The sequence below is a fragment of the Cydia amplana genome, chromosome 5 (assembly GCF_948474715.1).
Source record: "Cydia amplana chromosome 5, ilCydAmpl1.1, whole genome shotgun sequence".
Taxonomy (NCBI): Eukaryota; Metazoa; Arthropoda; class Insecta; order Lepidoptera; family Tortricidae; genus Cydia; species Cydia amplana.
In genome coordinates, this window is record NC_086073.1 from 8,413,876 (window position 1) to 8,434,759 (window position 20,884).

Sequence of the window (20,884 nt, forward strand, 5' to 3'; positions counted from 1 at the left end):
GCATATTATGACTTAAACAAAAATTTACAAATTAAACTAAATACACCTTTTTTTTGTCGGGTAAATCAATACTTAACTTAATAAGTAAACAAAACATTTCACACACAACACACAAGGATTCATCATTTTAAAAAGTTGCTGAACAAATGTTGAGGAGTACAGCCTTTAGTTTAATTTATTGCTCCTGTTACAGGAAGCACCCTGTATAGGAATCACAAATATGTATGTTATTTTGACAAAATAGCAAAATACTTACCTAATAGGTACCTGTCCGTTGGTTTCGTAAGTCATTAGTTTTTGAAAACAATGAATTTATGCCTACGAATTTCGTCATTGGTCATGACATCAATTCAAAAACCAATATTGAGTTTTGAATAACGCTTGTGTTAGCTTCTTCTTCACTGCCTACCCTACTCAATGTACCTACTGCATATTTGACTTTTATAACGCGCTTAAAAATAAGCTTATATTTTTTTTCTACTCCCGTACTTTTATTTGTCATTTAAAGGGTCGTGCACACACCTTTAAAACCCTACTTTATAGTTGTCAAGACAAGTCTTTAGTCTATTCCCCAAAAAAGAATTTGTGCATACACGCAGTATCTTTTTGGCGATTTTACGATACTTCGTATAATGACCACTTAAACAATATTGAATGAAATACAGTGTTGCCAACCTTATTTTAAATGTCATCTCTGACAAATTAGTGAACCATAGACATGTTTTTTTATTTTAGTTAATAAAGACGCCACGAGTATTTTTTGACTCAGTTAAACAACGTTGCATACAATACTTTTTCTACGACCAAGCACATACTTTGAAATAAAATTGTAAATTTAACAAATATTTTTCATTCAAGAAGTAGCAAAGAATGGAGGGTACGGGCGGGAAAAGAATGAATGAAATAAAAAAAACATGTCTATGGTTCACTCATCTGTCAGAGATGACAGTTAAAATTAGGTTGGCAACAATGTATTTCATACAATATTTTTTAAGTGGTGATTACACGAAGTATCGTAATAGTGCCAAAAAGATACTGCGTGTATGCACAAACAATTTTTTGGGGAATAGACTAAAGACTTGTCTTGACAACTATAAGATAGGGGTTTAAAGGTGTGTGCACGACCCTTTAAATGACAAATAAAAGTACGGGAGTAGAAAAAATACTATTATGATATTCGGTTACCGCCTCTTATATGTGAGTTTAATAGTGATCATAAAATACCTACCTACTTACCGAAAACTGCCGGGGAATCCTTGGTACGAGTATATGACGATATTTACATACGAGTATAATTGCGTAGGTATTTATCCTATGTATCTTTAGGTTCATAGTAATAATAATAATAAGTACTAATCAGACTAATAAAATAACAATTAATTAATTAAAATTCACATGTGTTTTTTTCCCTGTCTAATGAAGGTCTAATTGAACTAAATTACTTTTTAAATACGCAGTATACGCACACAATTACGATTTGTCCACACGGATCAAAAAAACTCAAAAACTCTTAAAAAATCTTATTTAAAATATCACTCAGTAGAATTGACTAACAAGATTGCGGCATTTGAGTCACGTCCATATGTAATCCCGCGGTGTGGCACCGCCGTCCGCCTCCGTGCTGATCACTGCTTATAATCTGCTCTGCTGCACTGCTCAAAATACGCCTATGTTTCAAATATATTGATCCTCGAGGGGAATATTTCCAAAAAAAAAAACAGAATTTGTAACTTTACCTTCATGAGTGCCTCGAAACTCAGGGGGGGCAATAATATACACAGTATTTTAAATCATATAGTTCCCATAATTTGTAGTTTTTAAAAGTAGTATTAACTGCCAATACCCTTGTGGCCCACACTGTATAAGGGTCGGTACCCTTTGCCATTTTGGCTAAGTGAAACCTTTTCAATATTCTCATCAATTTGTCAGCATCAACAAGTATTAGTCTTTATTAAAGTTTCATGACTGTATACATTTTAAATCTGTCATTTGTCAATTTTCGAATATCGTTTATCAACGTCTCCTGCTTGCTTATTAGTCGTTTTACCGCACACACCGGCCAAGTACCTACTCGCACCTACTCGTAATTCGATGCATTTGACGTGTGCCAGGAAATTGACAAGGCCCGAAACGAGCAGACGCGATGTCTACTTACACACTTATGATTTATGAAAATCAACTTCCACAAGCTTATTACTTATACATAAAGTTAGATTTGATACATGATACGTTGTTGCTTATAATATAATGTTATCTAATGTCTTAGTGAAGGGAGAGCTTCAGCAGAGAAAGCAGTTTGTACAAAAGTCTCAATTACAAAAATCAATGCATACCTATGTAAAGACAGAAATAGAACCTTTTAAAAATTTAACGAGGTAAATATTACTAAACGAAAAAAGGTGAATTTATAGATTTATTTTGTAGGTTGAATAAATCTTTATTTCCAAAAAGTAATACCCCATACTCCAATAGCCTACCCAGAGTATTAGGAAGAGTTATTTTTTTTTCTATAATGCAGGGCTTCCAAGACGTCGTATATCCATTTAATAGCTGATGACGGTCTGATTCCCTTATATTTAAAGCAAAGCTCAATCAAAAAATACACGCTATGGACACGGCAGGAAAGAATGAGAACCATTCATGTAAGTATTGAACAAAATCGCACGCAAGCAACTTTATTAAAATGGTCTGTCTAGCATTCATTATACCCCTGTCTAGTTTCCAATTCTTTTGTTGGCAATGGTCGTTGCATGGATGCATGAATAAATTGTTTCTGATTTGAGAATGGTAAAAAACTGGTAGGTCGAGATCCCTTTCTCATAGAAAACCTTTTGTATTAGGTATAGTAAAAGGTGGACTATTAAAGGGCGCGAATCAGGTCTGTCGTATGTGATAGTGCACAGTAGCCGGTGCAGTGGGCGACGGCGCGATATGGCTGACATTATCCGAGTTGTCCTTCTTTAACAAAATTGTTCGCTCAAATATCAACCTTGTTATCTGGGCAAGAAAACACAAATTGTAATGATGGATTTTGTTAAATATGTTCATTGTAAATTATTTTAACTTTACCCGCTCCGCGACCCCAGTCTATCATAAAATTCTCAATAAAAACCAGTCAAGGGCAACTTACTATTACACAGATCATACCGCACATATGGAATGTTGACTATTTCTTAAAATTATATTGCGTTTTTAATCTAAAGACGAAGAAGAAGAAGTCTTCAGTATGATATCCTATCCGAACTACATATTGAGTAAAACGATAAATGAGATTGCCTTGATACATTGGTAAAGAAACGAAAGAGTTACACATAACACATATATTAATGATTCTGCAATTTGTTTTCTCTATATTTTTACCCGACTACGGCAAAGCAAAAGGAGGGTTATGATTTTGACCGGTATGTATTTAATATTATACTTATGTAATACTGATCAGGCACAAGATTACCCAGGAACACCCGCATAGGGAAAAATTAAAAAGCGTTGCCTTAAAAGGTTTTGACCTATACATATTTTATTGACGTTCAAAATATACCTATAGATTAAGAGCATGTAGACAAATCAGTTTATTGGCGGCACGGTCACGCCTCGCGTCTTTATTTGTTGTCAGCGAGTAATGGGAGTGCGTGCGCACTGTCATCGCCCGCCGCCGCGCCGCTGCGCCTTACTCACTAACTGACCTGACCACATCGCGCCCAGTGAACCACTATATTGTTATCTCTTATTACAGTTCTTCATTACGGACGTAGGCCAGGTTATACTGGGACGGGCTTACGAACAAGACGAAATGTTTTGTGCATTCGGTGGCTGCTCCTGCGCTAGCGCTACTCCAGCTCCGTATTCACTGCCATTTAATACAATGGACGAGTACCTAATCATTTGCTCTTTCGCGCCCTTACGGTTTTAACAGGCACTCGTATTGCTATAATATTCATGGGGATTAGTCTTTTGTGTAAACTGTGGGTTACACATGATACAATACCGGTGTTTAAAATATGTATGTGTAGGTAATATAAATTTACCCAATAAACACTGAAAGGAAGCTAGGAAAAAATAAGATTTCAAAGTATGTACAGTAACTGAGAAATGATTCATTTTAATTAATTGAGACATTAAATTAAGAGCTTTAAATGTTTACATAAAGCTCGATCCTATCCTATACAATCAACAGGCAAGGGGCTTATTCGAGAAATTCATAAACGAATCCTTCTTAACATTAATACCTAAGTATACGTTGACTAAATGTTCAGAAACATGTTTATCTTTGATTCCAATTCTAAAAAAGTATTCCTACAAAATGTACACGCAAAGTTTGAAATACAATGACAACTATAAATCTGATACGGTAACGTAACCGATAATAATATTATTTATTGTATTTATTATAGATGTAAACCTACGATACCCATTATGTTTAATCCCATGAACCCCATGATGGCTATGGGATTAATGTAAGATGAGCAAAAATGACAAAAATCATAAGTAGTAGGTATAGGTACCAAATATTTTAAGCTTTTACATATTAAGTAAAGTTACTGCTTTTATAATAATTTTGCGTGCATAAAGTATGTCCGGTAAATATCCCGTAATACTCGTATTTCTTACCGTCAATAAATCCATCTTCGAAATAAACAAAGCCCAAGGAACATGATCAATCTTAAACAATAACAAATTGTGTAAGTGCAACGAATCAGTGCACTCCCTAATTGTTCGGCATTGTCATGGGCACGTCGCGGCACGGGCATGGGTCCATTCAGCCGCGACCGCGCCGCCATAATGAGATGCAGTGCTCCCTCCAGATGTGGCGCAGGCGCGGCCCAACACACCCGCTTTTTGTTTCAAACCCCCTTTTTTGCCTTTACTTTACAGACGGACGCTAACAACTATTATTGATAGAATTAAGTACTGCTCCCTCAATAAAGGACTTAGAACACGATACCGTAGTATTAGTTATTGTCACGGCGTGGGATACCTAGATAGGTAGTAAAGAGTTACTCACAATCATATTATTGCTAAAAACGTAAGAAGTTCCATAGTCTAGCTAGGTAGAGGTAACATTTATTTTGATTTACATTACGTTACATGTTGAATTTTTACGTAAATCCATGTTATTAGTCATTTAGCACATTTTTTACTTTTTGCATGCATATTTAACTCTATAGATACGTGACATGTTTTATATGTTTATATACATATAAACGAGACGAATAAAATACGTTAATTAAGATTAGCAATAGAAGTTAACTATCAGACTGTCACGTAGGGATGTGTTTCGTACTCAAATTTAATGCCGTGAAATTATTATCCTAATAAACTTAATATTGAAATAGAGCGCTCCAAAACGTACTTTCGAGATTCAAGTTTCAAGTAATTTCTCCAGTAGGCAAGAAGCATTTAATATACTTTGAAATACAATAAATAGTTTAACTTGTAAGAATCCTTAAATCCTCGTTTATGGATATTTCAGTCGCTCTTTTTATTTAGGTACATCTAAATATAAATTGGAATGTGATGCGGAGCCCAGCTTGCTCCGGTGGTCGGTCGCGTTTATTTATGTTGCTTTACTCAACACTGTTACTGTTACCTACACCACATGTGCGTTTACGACAACTAGCCACCGAACAAGTAACCAATTTGTATCACCGATTTAAAACACCACGCCTTTGAAAAAAATTAACTCCTCAGCCAAACGAATTAATATGACTACACATAAAATGTTAAATCACATTATCAATTGGGAATAGTGAACCAATATTCAAATCAAACTTTGAATAAAAACTGATCAACAAATTCCTATTTCGTAAATCTTCACTTTCTCGCAAATTTCAGCTATTAAAAGCACAGACAAAAAGAGTAATCAATACACTTAGAAACACAAGCAGGAAAGAATATAAGTCCTTTGAGAAGCTTCTGTGACACATGTTAGCCGCGATGATGCGATTTCCGGACCCGCGGTCACGCCCGCGCAGCTCCATACTTCTTTACATTCCATACGATAATAAGCACTATGGGAAGTAAGGAAGCACGGAACTCGCGCAAAGCTTCTTTTCTATCTTGGTTCTTGAGATGTCTTCACTCTTGACAACTTGTAGCTTCAGTCCTCGATGACAATAGTTATACCGGCACACTAATGTTTTACACGTGACGCCATCCCCGGGTAAAAGTTATGGCAGCCGCTCGCGAGAACCCACCCAGAGGTGGCGGAAGGGTGGGTCGCGACGCAGCGTGGTGGCAGCTCGCAGAGCACTGGCGGCGCGCGCGCTGCGCACGCGCAGACCAGCTCTAAAAATGGAGTCAACCGCCGGCTTTCGCTCGCGACTGGCGAGTACCATCCATTCCAAATTTGTATTTTCCCGAAATAGACCCGGCGGCGGGCGTCCGTCGGATCGGTTTCCCGAATGTGCACCGACTTGCAACTGGACGAGGTGCACGAGCCGAGGGTGGTTGCCGGCGCGCTCCTCGGAGGCTCTTATGTAAGGAACACCGTGGCCCGCGTTACCGCGCCGCGTGACGACCGCTTCGAAAATAAACGTCTGCAGACCGAGTGCGACGTCGACGGGCGCGGGCGCCACATGTGCGCACCCGTCAGCGTTCCGATGCTCGCGCGCTGGAGGGGAGGCTATTATTAGTTATACACCATCCACCACTGTCACCTCCCGCGGGGTAGCCAGGCTATACATAGTTCCGATCATGAGATCTGGCAATCCTCAGCGTTCACTGAACTTCTGAAACAACACCGAACTCATAAATTAAGCTAATACATTGTTAATGTCCAGTTTAAATTTAAACGAATTTAATTAAAACTAAGTTCTTTGAATCCAATACTTCGTTGAATGAGAAGTTCTTTAATAATTTTTTTAGTAGATATATAGTAAGTTCCCCCATAGAATAAAAATTGCCATCGTAATATTCGTAATGTGAATACTTTTTATTGGTCGTCAGCTAGTGTGCGACACAGGTCGAGCCGCGTACTCTGGCGGCTAGTGCCCGAATATTGCCACCGCAGCCTGTAAACCTCGGCACTCTTTCACTCGCTCAGTCAATAAAAGAATTTTGGCAAACTTTCACAGACAAGCTTGTGGGACGCCGGCCAACTCATCTTTTGTCTGCTTGAAGGAAACAAAATAGTAAGCAGGAAATTCTCATCATATTACAGACCGTGTAGCGACTTATATATGAGTAGTTTAGTAGCTATTTTCTTTTATAAATAAAAAAATATTACCTACCTTTTATGTGATTTGTAATGTATCTACATGTATCGTATTATTAATAACGAATTAAAACAATGTGTTTACGTACATGTACCTACATCTTATTGGCTTATTTTATAAAACTTTATATGTAACATTTCTTTAAGCAGATGATTCATATATCAAACCATTTTTAGTTAATATCACGTTATTAACATACATATTTTAATAATAATCATTTGAATAACAATACATATTACATATATCATACCATTAAATAATATCACAGTATTATTATGGATTTGAAATGAACGCAACACACACCACACGCAAGCAGCACGCACAGGCCGCAAAGCAGTGAATGGCAAATTTGATGAAGTTTAAATAATAAACTTATTTAAGGTAATTTAGTTACTTGCCTATTAAATACATAACAGGACCTTTTTTATATAGTTTAGATCAATTGAATTTACTAAGTATGAACAAATATGCTCATGTAGGTACTCGATTCGACGATTCAGTTTCACTTAATTCGATTTGTTCAGTGACCAGTTCATTCGGGCATATTACAGTTATCTACGACGGGACTGACTACGAATAAGTACCTATATTCGCGTTTGGTGTGGTAGGAAGCGCTGGTGGCCTAGCGGTAAGAGCGTACGACTTGCAATCCGGAGGTCGCGGGTTCGAACCCCGGCTCGTACCAATGAGTTTTTCGGAACTTATGTACGAAATATCATTTGATATTTACCAGTCGCTTTTCGGTGAAGGAAAACATCGTGAGGAAACCGGACTAATCCTAATACAGGCCTAGTTTACCCTCTGGGTTGGAAGGTCAGATGGCAGTCGCTTTCGTAAAACTAGTGCCCACGCGAATTACTGGGATTAGTTGCCAAGCGGACCCCAGGCTCCCATGAGCCGTGGCAAAATGCCGGGACAACGCGAGGAAGATGATGATTCGCTTTTGGTGTTGTTATCATTCCGCAGGACTGATGAAAGTTGCCAAAAGGCGAAAAGTGACAGACAGTTAAACTTATACCATTGCGATTTTAAAACTGGCAATAAATGTTTCTGTTATTTCTTAAACTTGTCTGTGACTATTTAAGATATCAATAAACAGCAATTTGTAATATTTTATGACTTTTATATTAATATAATATTAGTGGATTGTATGATACCTTATTTGTAGAGTGTACATATATACCCACTCACGATTTTTTTCCTAATGTTTAATACCTATATACCTTACATATTTCTCAACAGGTACCAACATATAATTATTTACAGTCAAGCAAGACTAATGGAAACTGGGTACTTTGATTTTTCTATTGAAAGTGGCCAGCTTTCATTAGTCTAATGTATATGCGATCTGGTATGGGTCAAAGGAACAATTTCGTCTCGACTTGTTACAATGGAAAACTATGATACGAACCCGCATACGACAGTACAATTGGAAACAGTCTTACTCTCCATTTATCGCAATAAAGTACGTTTTTCAGGTTTTCAGTGGACGATGACGGTTTAGCGAGAAAAGTAAAGAATCGCAGCGAAGCTGGCCGCAGAGCGAAGCAACTGAACGTCCAAAGAGCGTCTGTTGAATATTAATGCGACATTGTTATTGGCCACTAGTGCCCGCTGCTGCCCCAATCGCACATTTCCATAACTTACTATTCCCGATCCGTTGGGAATCAGCTCACTGTTGTAGGAATATGATCACTTGGACCACTCATATCTAACCAGTAATTTCAGTTTTATCTCAAGACTCGGCTTCGTACCTATCTACATAATCTCCAACTGTGTCATGTAAGCGAACATGAGCGCCAGCGTATTCTGATATACCTGCTATAATAGCTCGGTTCCGCACCTGGGGGTAATTACCCCCACTGAAGTTAAAACAGTCATTCCATGAGGGTAAAAGAGTTGGTAACTAAAATTAATTTATAGCTTCCCGCATTCATTGCTTGAAATATTTTAAATAAGGAGTAAAATCAGTTTCCCTTAAGGTGGTTCGATTTTCATACAAAATTCAATCGACTTTCATTAAGTAACTACACGCTATTACTACATAAATATTTCCGCATTTATCTTCTTTCGAATATTCATTTTCGCTAAATGAATAGGAAAACAATGTTTCATACAGAAATCATGCAAAAATCATAGTTAACTTTTCATCAATTTTACGTATGTGTGCGTCACAAATGTCGTGTACGGATACATTTGCGACGTTGCCATACCATTTCCGACGTTGCCGGGCTGACCACGGCGTGAAGTCACACGGGTAACATATAGAAAAGGTTAGGAAAAACATTAACTATAGTTATTTTGACTAGGTAAAAGTAAACTATGGTATTTTTTTTGTATAACGATCATGCCTATGGAGAAGTATTCAATTAGGTATTCTTTTTATTTTTAACCCCCGACACAAAAAGAGGCGTTTTATGTTTGACGCCAAAGTCTGTCTGTCTGTCTGTGGCATCGTAGCTCTCCAACAGATGGACCGATTTCGATGCGGATATGACATAAATTTCGTCCGATCCGTTTTGTCCGAATCGTGTTTAAAACAATGTAAATTATTGCTAGTATGTTATCTAAATAAAAAGCAACAACGGTTGCACTCCGGGAGTGCCGATAGAAGTGAAAACTCACCTCACTATGTTACCGACGCCCGCGCGGTAACACGATACATACGTTTAGCGGAGGTATTCTATTTATCTTTATATATATAATTCTTCTGTACGTGTGTAAGTAACCTAACTCCTCCTAAACGGCTAGACCGATTTAGATGAAAGTTTGTGTGTATACTTGGGTGGGTCCCTGGATGGTTTAGATTTACAATTGGACCCGGTAGATGGCGTCGTGATCGCGTTTTTTGAGAAAAGACGTATTTGCTGTGTTGCTACGGCAGGTCGAATAAACAGTTAATGTGTCAAGTTTTAGAAGACGTTGCGTTGGTAACGATTTGACACGTGTAACACATCTATAACGACGGCTGACTGACGTTGTCATGCTTTTGGTGACTGTAAATATACAGGGTGGCCCATTTAGAAAATCTGAAACTATAAGACATACGACGATCTCTTCTTAGGAACCATGTCATCGATTTTAGTAACAAGAAAAACTGCATTCATACATTTAAAAAAATGTGTACTCAGCTCGGAAATCGAACCCGGACGTTTTGAAAAAAAAAAAATCTAAAATTATTTCTATTTAGATATCGATTGTGTAGGTCTTAACTTAAGCAGTAAATGTTACTATGAAACATGATGTCTGAAATGAATAAAATGCATTGTATTCATATCCTTTAATTTATTTTAGTATGTTTTCGAAATGGCCACCATTTTTTTCAATACATTTTACATTAAAAAAATTTAAATGTATGAATGCAGTTTTTCTTGTTACTAAAATCGATGACATGGTTCCTAAGAAGAGATCGTCGTATGTCTTATAGTTTCAGATTTTCCCATACTGACCGATCTAAATGGGCCACCCTGTATATCGTTTTAATAATAATGATATAACGCTAATTTCATATGAAAAAATCGTATAAACATCATATTAAGATAACTGTCATAGTATAGATTAAGATTATTAATATAAATAGGACTATATTACATTTTAAATCATGTAAGTACAAGAATGAGATTCGAGGTTTAAAAAGATACTTCGGGCACCATAATACCTTCTGGGAGTAATGAATAAAAAAACCGGCCAAGTGCAAGTCGGACTCGCGCACGGAGGGTTCCGCACCATCAACAAAAAATAGAGCAAAAAAATCGTGTTTGTTGTATGGGAGCCCCCCTTAAATATTTATTTTATTTTATTTTTAGTATTTATTGTTATAGCGGCAATAGAGATACATAATTTGTGAAAATTTCAACTGTCTAGCTATCACGGTTCGTGAGATACAGCCTGGTGACAGACGGACGGACGGACGGACAGCGGAGTCTTAGTAATAGGGTCCCGTTTTTACCCTTTGGGTACGGAACCCTAAAAAGGATAAAACAATATTCGGGTGTCACCACCGTTTCATTCAAACACAAACAAAAAAGTCTCTTTCTAAAACCCGAATCTCATTCTCAGAGCTCCCGCACTGTGCATATATTTCAAAGGTAATCATTTATAATAGGTATTTATTAGTTTGCGACACACAAAATTGCGAGTTCAAACCTCATTTTGTACTGTAATGAGTAATAAAACCGGCCAAGTGCGAGTCGGACTCGAGCAAAGGGTTCCGTACCATTATCTATAAAAACGGCAAAAAAATCACGTTTGTTGTATGGGAGCCCCCTTAAATATTTATTTTGTTCTGTTTTTTAGTATTTGTTGTTATAGCGGCAACAAAAATACATCATCTGTGAAAATTTCAACCGTCTAGCTATCACGGTTCATGAGATACAGCCTGGTGACAGACGGACGGACGGACAGCAAAGTCTAATAATAGGTAGCTATTACTAATAATAGGGTCCCATTTTCATCCTACGGGTACGGAACCCTAAAAATAAACATTTTTAAAAATGCAAAAAAAGAACGGCCTTAATAATGTGTTCAGGATCAGGATAAATCCTTACCAGACACACACGAGGGGTTAAGGTTTGAGGACATATTGATTGATTACATACATTCATTGATTGATAGGTGGTACGAAGTTCACCGGGTCAGCTAGTTTATTTTATATTATTATCATTCTCAAATAAGATCACACTTTTTCATTGACATGTTTTGTTTATTTACATACTGCCATGACAACGTCAAATTATTTGAACATAGGTAAAGAGTCTTAAAAGGAGTCCGCAACATAAAATGTCAAATAACATTGAGTTTTTCTTTATTGATTTAAATGCCATTTAAATTATGAGTGGTCACTTTACGGGGCTTACGGTCACGTGATCGCCTTACGCTGTCTCGAGTTTATCATTTTTTTCCCCACCTCAAAAAGTGCCCAGCGCCGCTAAAGAAGTTTTCACTTCAATATAAAACCTTCCGTGAGACACAGACATATTAAATATCTTAACTGACTTAAAATACGTGAGCGGCCCGTTTTTAATATATTTAAATAAATAAGCTTCAGGTTTTTTTAGATTAAGCCTGATGATTAAGACATTAAAATTAAGCCTGCCTTCTATTTCTATGTTCAACATCATCAGCACCATGTATCCAGCTGTTGGACACTGATGGCTACCCACTCATGAACCGGATAGATTAGATTAGCTACTGCTAATTGGAAACTGTTACTTATTTAATTAAAAGCACACAAATTAACTTAACTTAGTGTGTGTAAATTAAATTAAATTCTATGAACAATGTGCTGCACTCAATCGCCGCTCGCATTAAATTGATTTTGAACTCTGTGCACACAAAACCAGTTGAGAATTAACCTTCTGACGTTTTCATAATAGGCCTTGCCTTTGAATCGCCGCCCGCAAAACAATCTTGTGCTGTCGACCTGTCGTCCAGGAGCGACATTCGAACTTACGAACTTTCCTCATAAGCTCGAATTACCGCTTCTCCATACAAACGTGTGGAGCACAAAAACCATTGGGTATTGCCTAGGGAATGCAATCTCGCACCAAGATTGGCGATTCGAGATCTCGCACGAAAAATCTGAATCGAGATAGGGTGTTTCGAGATCTCGACAGTCAGACTTTCGAGATCGAGATTAATCTCGACGAGATCGAGATTATACAAAGTAAGTAATTAAAAATGTCCTAATCTGGTCAAAACCTCTAAGAATTCTGTAAACACTACTTATTTAGGGTAGGTACAAATAACAAATTTAATCAACATTTAACAAAAAAACAACTTTTATTAAAACAAGATCAGGCTTCTTTAGCTCTAAGTACCACGTAACCACGTTAGTAAGAAAAAGTGGTAATTATTATTTTTAATTATACTTAATTGTACCGTGTTTGACTTAGAAAATCAGCATTTTATTTCACTATGCATTTTGAAAGTGATTTCGTAAAAAACACATGGCGCTCAAGGTATTGTCGGCCAAGCGGCGCCTGTTCGTTGCAAAAAGGGCAACAGCAGAAAACGCTCGCTCATTATTCCGCATATATTCCGCACAGAGTGCGCTACAGTGCTGTTATCGTCGGCTAAAGCTGGCTACACACAATAGTACTGCCTGAACAACATGAATCTAAGGTAAAAAAAATTACTCAAAACAAAGTAATTCACAAAGATCAATCTTACAATCTCGTTCGAGATCTCGACCAAGATTACATAAATCGAGATTCCCTATCAACGAGATTGAATCTCGCAAATTCGTGCGAGATCTCGCGAGATCTCGAAATTGCGAGATCGAGATTGCATTCCCTAGTATTGCCATTATAGAAAATATTTTTACAATTCCCCCTTGGGACTTTTTTAAAAGATCGAAGAAAGTCAAACGAAGGAGCATGGTTAATATATACCCTCATTAAATTAGGTAAAAATATTTTCCATAATGTCAATAACTATAGTTCGTTTTTTTTTAGCATTAGAAAGAAGATAAGCGATCTTGACTTGTCTTTTTATTAAAAATCACTGTTGAAAAATAAGTCACAGCAAATATGTTAAAATTATAAATCATATACGATCTTTTACATTATTTTGCTTTCATAAGTAATATAAACTATTTTTAAGCGTTTTTCAATATTTTTTAATAAAAGGACACGTCAAGATTGTTTACCATCTTTCTAATGCTAAAAAACGATCTATAGAGAGCAAAATGGGGTCTAAGTTTGTACAGAGAAGCTGTCGTCCACTCTCCTTTTAACAATGTACTTCATCTGAAATTTATACTAGATATCGTGAGTCATACAGACACTAATATTAAAATATAATAGTAGGTATTTTTCAAAGTCTGTTTTAAGATTGAACGTGTTAGTGTTAACCTGATCTCAATTATAATGTAATGAAGATAAATATTTTTGTATAACAAGGAACAAAATAATGCAGTGTTCTGACGAACAAAATTGCGATATGTTTCCTGATTTTCCTACCCCATTTGGAATAAGCACACTGTATACTCTCGCTAGAAACGCTTTTCTTTGCCGTTTGGTAATTTAAAAGTGTTTTATAGAGGGCGCTTTAACAATAAACAACAATGTCTCCTATCCTGCCTTACCTAGTGTTGGCAAATAATCGAGTCATTGGTTTGGAGTAATTTTAATGAATTATATAGAATAAAGTTAAATAATATGTCGAATGTTGAATTATTTTAACTGAAGCCTTTTATAGGCTCGAGCCTTTTTAAACAATTTGAAGACTCATTGTTTACCCAGTCATGGTTTACATACACAAAGCTAGCTATAGCTGATAATTTTCTTTACTCTCATTTAGCCCTCGAGTCCTTTTGACACACGCGGCATTATTTCATAAATGTCCGACTCACGACTTGAAAAACCGAGTCGTATTCTTTGAATTTAGACTTATTAGACTCAAATTCTTACAACACGTACACTAACCCAGAAGCCCTAACCTTTCCCCGCTACAACTTTTAAGCTTGGTATTTCGAATTTACCGCTCGTGCTGGAAGTGTTGCGAATAAAGTGTCTAAAGGGTGAAAAGGGGCTGTAGAGAAAAACTACGGTCGCAGTTACGAAACCGACGCAAACAGTCGGCGATTTTAGCGAAAATATTCACGAGGTAAAAGAATGTAAGTAAGTAACCATTTTTGCCCCAATGTTTTGCAATATGGGAATTGTGGAAGAATAGCATTGGGGCTACGGTTTGCCGTAATCAGACTACAGATTTATAAGTACATATATGTAACTTTTTTTATTTATTACTGACGATTGGGAGATTAGTACTTTATGTAACTTTATTAACTATTTAGATATATTACGGAGGTGCGTTCACAATATTACATCCTTGCTAAGGGATATAGTTTAGGACATGATTATATTGCCGACTACACTTGATTTTGCACATCAATCGTCAACCTACTCGTCATCTTACGAGATATACGAAAGTCCGAATTACGATCGAGTATTTTTTTCAGTTTATCCCTAATGTAATTAAATGTTGTCAGTTTAACTAGGTATTTGAGTTATAATGTAGTTAGAGCTATAGCTCTAACTTATCTATAAGATATGCATATCTTATAAGATATGCCATTGCCATGTAATAATAGGTAATTACATTGTATTTATAAGTAATTTAATGTAACTTTTTTATGAGAGCACTAAATGTTCGTCAGTAGCATAGCCCTTCCTTAATCAAATAAAACCATTTTTGCTAGGCCGATGCCTCCCACGTCGTTCGTACTACATACATACTTGTATTGTATCGTATGACAAAATAACATATCTCCCCAAAATGATCCTTTCTACAGGATGGGACCATGTTTTAAAATTGTGTTAAACCAAGGAATTGTATGTACACAGAAGATTCGCGTTTTTTGATAGCTTGATACATGCTGTCTGTATAATTTATCAGGTGGCCATTTCACACTGCCTTTGAATTATACTAAAAGAAGCCCTCGGAAGTGAAATAAACGCACGTATAAACAGAAGCGGCGTATATGACAGGGAGCAGAATTTCAGCGCGTTACCATAATAATGCAGGGGTTTTATTGTCCTTGTGAAAGACAATCCTGTAATGGTGCGCCTACCATTAGGTGAATATGTAGGTCTGCTTTACAATTATAATAACTCTTGTCTCCGGCGTGCAGCGGTCGCGCCCGCGCCCTGCCGCCCCGCGCCGCCGGCCCCACGCCCGCACTGTGTCAATATCGTATAATTTGTGTTCGGCACTCGGCACTCCAATACCATTTTACTATTATACCGATACCGATTTATGCCGCTCACACGACATAAAACTCCCCGGAAACTACCGGACTCCGTCCTCAAACAAGATAAAATTCGTAACCGCAATATAAATCAGACACTCAAAATAAACAAATGTATTCGCGTCCTTAATTGCAGCTTGCGGAAAAAGTTATTATTTTGTTTTCCTTGTTGTTTATTCAGAACAGTTTGGCCACAGAATTATGTAGAGAAAGAATACAATCAAATTATTTGTGCTGGTAACCGGACCAGAAGCAGTATTTTTTCTCATTCGTTTTGGTTTTTTCGGACAACTTGCTTGATGTTGCTTAGCATCGCATTTAAATTGTATAGTCTCTTCAATACAGTGATGAAAAATGCTCTGATTCTGAATGAGAATCCTGAAGAATGTATCAGCCTGAATATACTTCTGGAAACACCATTCAACTCACCATACTATGTTGTGAGACATATCCATTGTTGTCAACCAATCACTTACAAAAATCACTTGATTCTGTGTTTCAAAAATTTCACCAAGTAAAATGCATAGAGTCGTCTAAATGTATATTTATGAAAAGCGCGGTCCGTATCACATTATAATTCATATGAGATGCACGGATTTCCTTGAAAACAAAATGTAACGGTTAGAGATGGGATTGTATATTTGATGGGTCGGGTGTTGGATGCGATAAATCCGATTGCATTAGCGTGCACGGGCCGCGCGCGTGGTCGCGCCGGAGTCGGGGAGACGAGCGGCCGGGCGCGCCGGCCTGCCGCTGCACGCGCAGTGAGTAGAGGACCCGGCACCGCCGCCCGGCCTCGTTTGACCTTATTTAATTAGTTCGTTCGTTTTTACTCTTTGAACGTAACGTAGCATATTAAAATGTGTACCGCTTAATTTATTGTTTCCATCCATTCAATTGTCCGTTTGTAGTTTCAAATCCAACTTTTTTAGTTTATCGACCTTGCCGGCATCGTCACCGATTGTGACTTTACATAAATTCAAAGTCGAATTTCGTCTTAATAGGTATAACAAAAAATAAAATACTTATCCCACATGTGTTTACGGATACTATTCTATGTATATTTATGCCAAACCCTCTGCAGACATTGATTAATAATTATCACGTCAACTTCTTATATATTTTCGTGTACGTCAATTTCTTATGTAAGTTAAGTACCTACCTATAAGGTCCTAATAAAATATTAGGTACTTACACAGTACTTATTTAAGTTTAATAACGTTACTATCTATCCACCTTTCCACAGTAGTCGTATTTGGATCTGAATCTGAAACTTGTAAGTGATGCTACGATCTCTGGAGTTATTTCTGTTACGGTTCAACCACCTCGACATATCGGTTCTGCCTGGAGATTGTAAATCAGAGTGCATATATTTGCGGCCAAAGCATATTTACCGGTTTTCCAAAAACCTATAGGTATTATACCTTTTTTCCAATGCGAAAATCTTGTTCATGTGACATGGACACAAAGTTAAATTAAATCACTTTTTTCTTAGGTAGGTAGGTACCTACTCTTAGCACATCAAACACAAAAGCTGTCACGCTGACGCCACGTCACCGAAGTTTCAAAACTGAAATTGAACTTTATGCATATGCACGTAGGTCTATGTTGCTCTGTGATATGTGACCGATTAATCGGTCTTTGGCGTTGAACCTACGGTGCGGATATATCGGTCATTGGCGTCCAAAAGGTTAAGGTCAAGATTATAAAAATATACCAAATTGTTTCAATGTGTGTGTGGTTATGTTTTTTGTCAATTAAAGCGTGCCACTTGCCGTTTAGAGTAGACCTGTCAAATAGAAGATTTTATATTTGTCAATTAATTGTTTAGGTACTTACCTGATCGTTTAAGTATGTTAGTCGCGTTTACAAATAAGTTTATTCTAGCAAGCTACTGTGAGTATTTATATATACTAACAGCTGCATAACTATAAATGGCTATTTTTGTGTCGAAACTTTTATGCGCGGAACTTTGTTATAGGCGGCTTAATAGTCTTGTTTGTCAGCATTGAGCACAGTATAAAATTATAATAGTATAATCAACTGAAATCACGTAAAGTTTATTGAGTATTTGTTTATTATTAATAAATATGAAACGAAAGCCCCGTTGTTATGCGAGTTCTTATTTAATATTCGAACGATGTCGATACAACTAATTAAGAGGAAATATATGTACATTATAAAAGGAAAATATATGTCATTATTAATTCATTACATTTTTAATGGTGGAAAACTCGTATTGCATAATTTATCGTTTGCAACGCCATTCTATCACGATCTTAGAACAAATTTCTTAGTTACAACATTTTCCTGTTATTGTTTCAGTGCCATGAAGATAATGCTGGGTAAACTTCCCCGGCCGTGGATAGTGGACGACGCGAAGGACGACGGCTACACCGCGCTCCACCTGGCGGCGCTCAACAACCACGCCGAGGTGGCCGAGCTGCTGGTGCGCGGCGGCGCGCGCCCCGACCTGCAGAACGCGAACCTGCAGACCGCGCTGCACCTGGCGGTCGAGCGGCAACACACGCAGATAGTCCGGCTGCTCGTCTCGCACGGCGCCGACCTCAACATCTGCGATAAGGTATTTACTATCACGCGTTCTAACCTCTGCAGACCGTGATGCACGCGGCTGCCGAAAGTCTGCATATGCAGATCAATAGTGATGGCATAGATAGACTATTCAAATATTTATCTTAAGAACGCTTACAGTTCTTGATAAAAAAAACCGACCTAGTGCGAGTCGGACTCGCGCACGAAGGGTTCCGTACCATTACGCAAAAAACGGCAAAAGATCTCGTTTGTTGTATGGGAGCCGCCCCACTGAAATATTTATTATATTCTGTTTTTAGTATTTGTTGTTATAGCGGCAACAGGAAATACATCATCTGTGAAAATGTCAACTCCCTAGCTATCTCGGTTCATGAGATACAGCCTGGTGACAGACAGACGGACAGCGGAGTCTTAGTAATAGGGTCCCGTTTATACCCTTTTGGTACGAATCCCTAAAAAGTAAGCAAAAACAAAAGCTTGGTAAGTACATTTGACGATGCGCCGCATATTAGGTAGCAAAACTAGCACAGTTATATATGCGCGATATTCTTACAATATGAACGAACGGCTCCGGCTCTGGGCTATTACCGCAAAAATCGAAGTTCGCAAATAGCGGGCATTTTTCTCTGTCACTCTAATTACACCTTCATTTGAGTAAAAGAGAAAGATCCCCGCAATTTGCGAATTTCGTTTTTCGCGGTAGCCCTTCTGCTCCTCAGCAACTACGGTTAGGGGTATAATCAGTAATCACAGTATCCCGTGGAAGGAGATGGTATCCCCTCGAAAGCTAAACTTTCTACTTAGTTGTTAGAGTTTATGACGTTGTTTTTAAAGAATTTATAGTCACTCTACTGCGTCATCTTACGCACTTCCTAGCAAGCACATGTTCATTAAGTAATGCACGCACGGATTGCGGCGGTTGCGGGCTCGAGTCCTGCAGGAAGCCTAACTTTTTCAATTTATTCCTTTAATATAAAATTAGTTAATGAGAACAAAACAAGCAGGTATGTAGGGTACTTTAACTACTTTCGAAGTAGGTACCTATGTATAGAATAGAATAGAATAGTTTATTTGTGTAAAAAAGGGTATAAATTGATGTTACATAATATTGTTTCCAGTCCTTAATTTACCATAATACACGGCGTACAAATATTCTTAAATTACAATCTAATATTAAACTTCCATAAAATGTCACGTTGAAAAATAATAAATTACAATTAATAATAAAATCATAAATTGACAATATCATTTAAGATTACAGTTTGTCTAGTATAAAAATGTACAATCATTATAAAACATAGTCAATGTATCGATAATCATTATAATCAAACAATATATCTGTAGCCTATAGTTTACATAATGTCAAAAACTCATCAATTGAATAATAATATATATAAAATAATATATATAAGTATTCGTCCTGAAATCACACCGATCTCCCTCTTCCTCGCATTAGGCACGTGTCTTTGGTAACATTTTTTTATTATTTGGTAACGAATCATGTTCCCGGTCACACCACACACATTCTTCCATACACTCTATGTAATTAGATTAGAGATCCGCCCGAGATGAGCCGCCCAGTTTTTTCTTAATTTATCCAGAATTTCGATATTAAAATACTTTTATTACTTACTTGAACCGCCTAGCCATTACGAACGTGTTCCTTAACCTTTTGGACGCCAATGACCGATATATACGCACCGCAGGTCCAACGCCAAAGACGTATTAATCGGTCATAGACCACAGAGCGACATAGACCTAAGTGCATATGCATAAAGTTCAATTTCAGTTATGACACTTCGATGACGTGGCGTCTGAGACAGCTTTTGTGTTTGACACGGCGTCGAAAAGGTTAACAGTCTCAGAACAATAAGAATGAAGTAAGTTTCGACTGCCTGTCCCGTTTAGCATCGTAGTTTCCAAAAAGAGGGGCGAAAAGCCAAATGATGTCAGCATTTTTTTTTTAATAAATTCATCTTAAGGCTGATTTTTATCGTTTATAAAAAACATAGCATTTCGTTTGTCTGTGGGTGGGGTGGGATGGCTCAAAAATGTGTTTAGTATCCAATCCAAAACAGACAAAAAGATACAGGACGTAATTGTCATAGGTACATTATAAATGGATACAATAAACAATAATGAACGCTTTTCCAGGACGGCGACACGCCGCTGCACGAGGCGCTGCGCCACCACACGCTGCAGCAGCTGCGGCGGCTGCAGGACGCGCGCGACGCGGCGCTGCTCTCGGGCCTGGCGCACGCGCAAGACAAGAAGTCTTCCGCCTCCATCGCGTGCTTCCTCGCCGCACACGGCGCCGACCTCACCGTTAAGAATAAGAAAGGTGATTATACCCTGGCAGCACGAC

The 20,884-nt window shown here is 37.6% G+C and overlaps 1 protein-coding gene across 1 annotated transcript in view; it reads left to right on the plus strand.

The window, feature by feature from the left end:
• LOC134648013 (E3 ubiquitin-protein ligase MIB1) overlaps positions 1-20,884 on the plus strand; it is a 221,570-nt gene that overhangs the window by 196,604 nt on the left and 4,082 nt on the right. The window contains exons 12-13 of the mRNA XM_063502447.1: positions 18,292-18,550; positions 20,674-20,860. Coding sequence (XP_063358517.1) covers positions 18,292-18,550; positions 20,674-20,860 — 446 coding nt within the window. The remainder of the gene's footprint in view (positions 1-18,291; positions 18,551-20,673; positions 20,861-20,884) is intronic.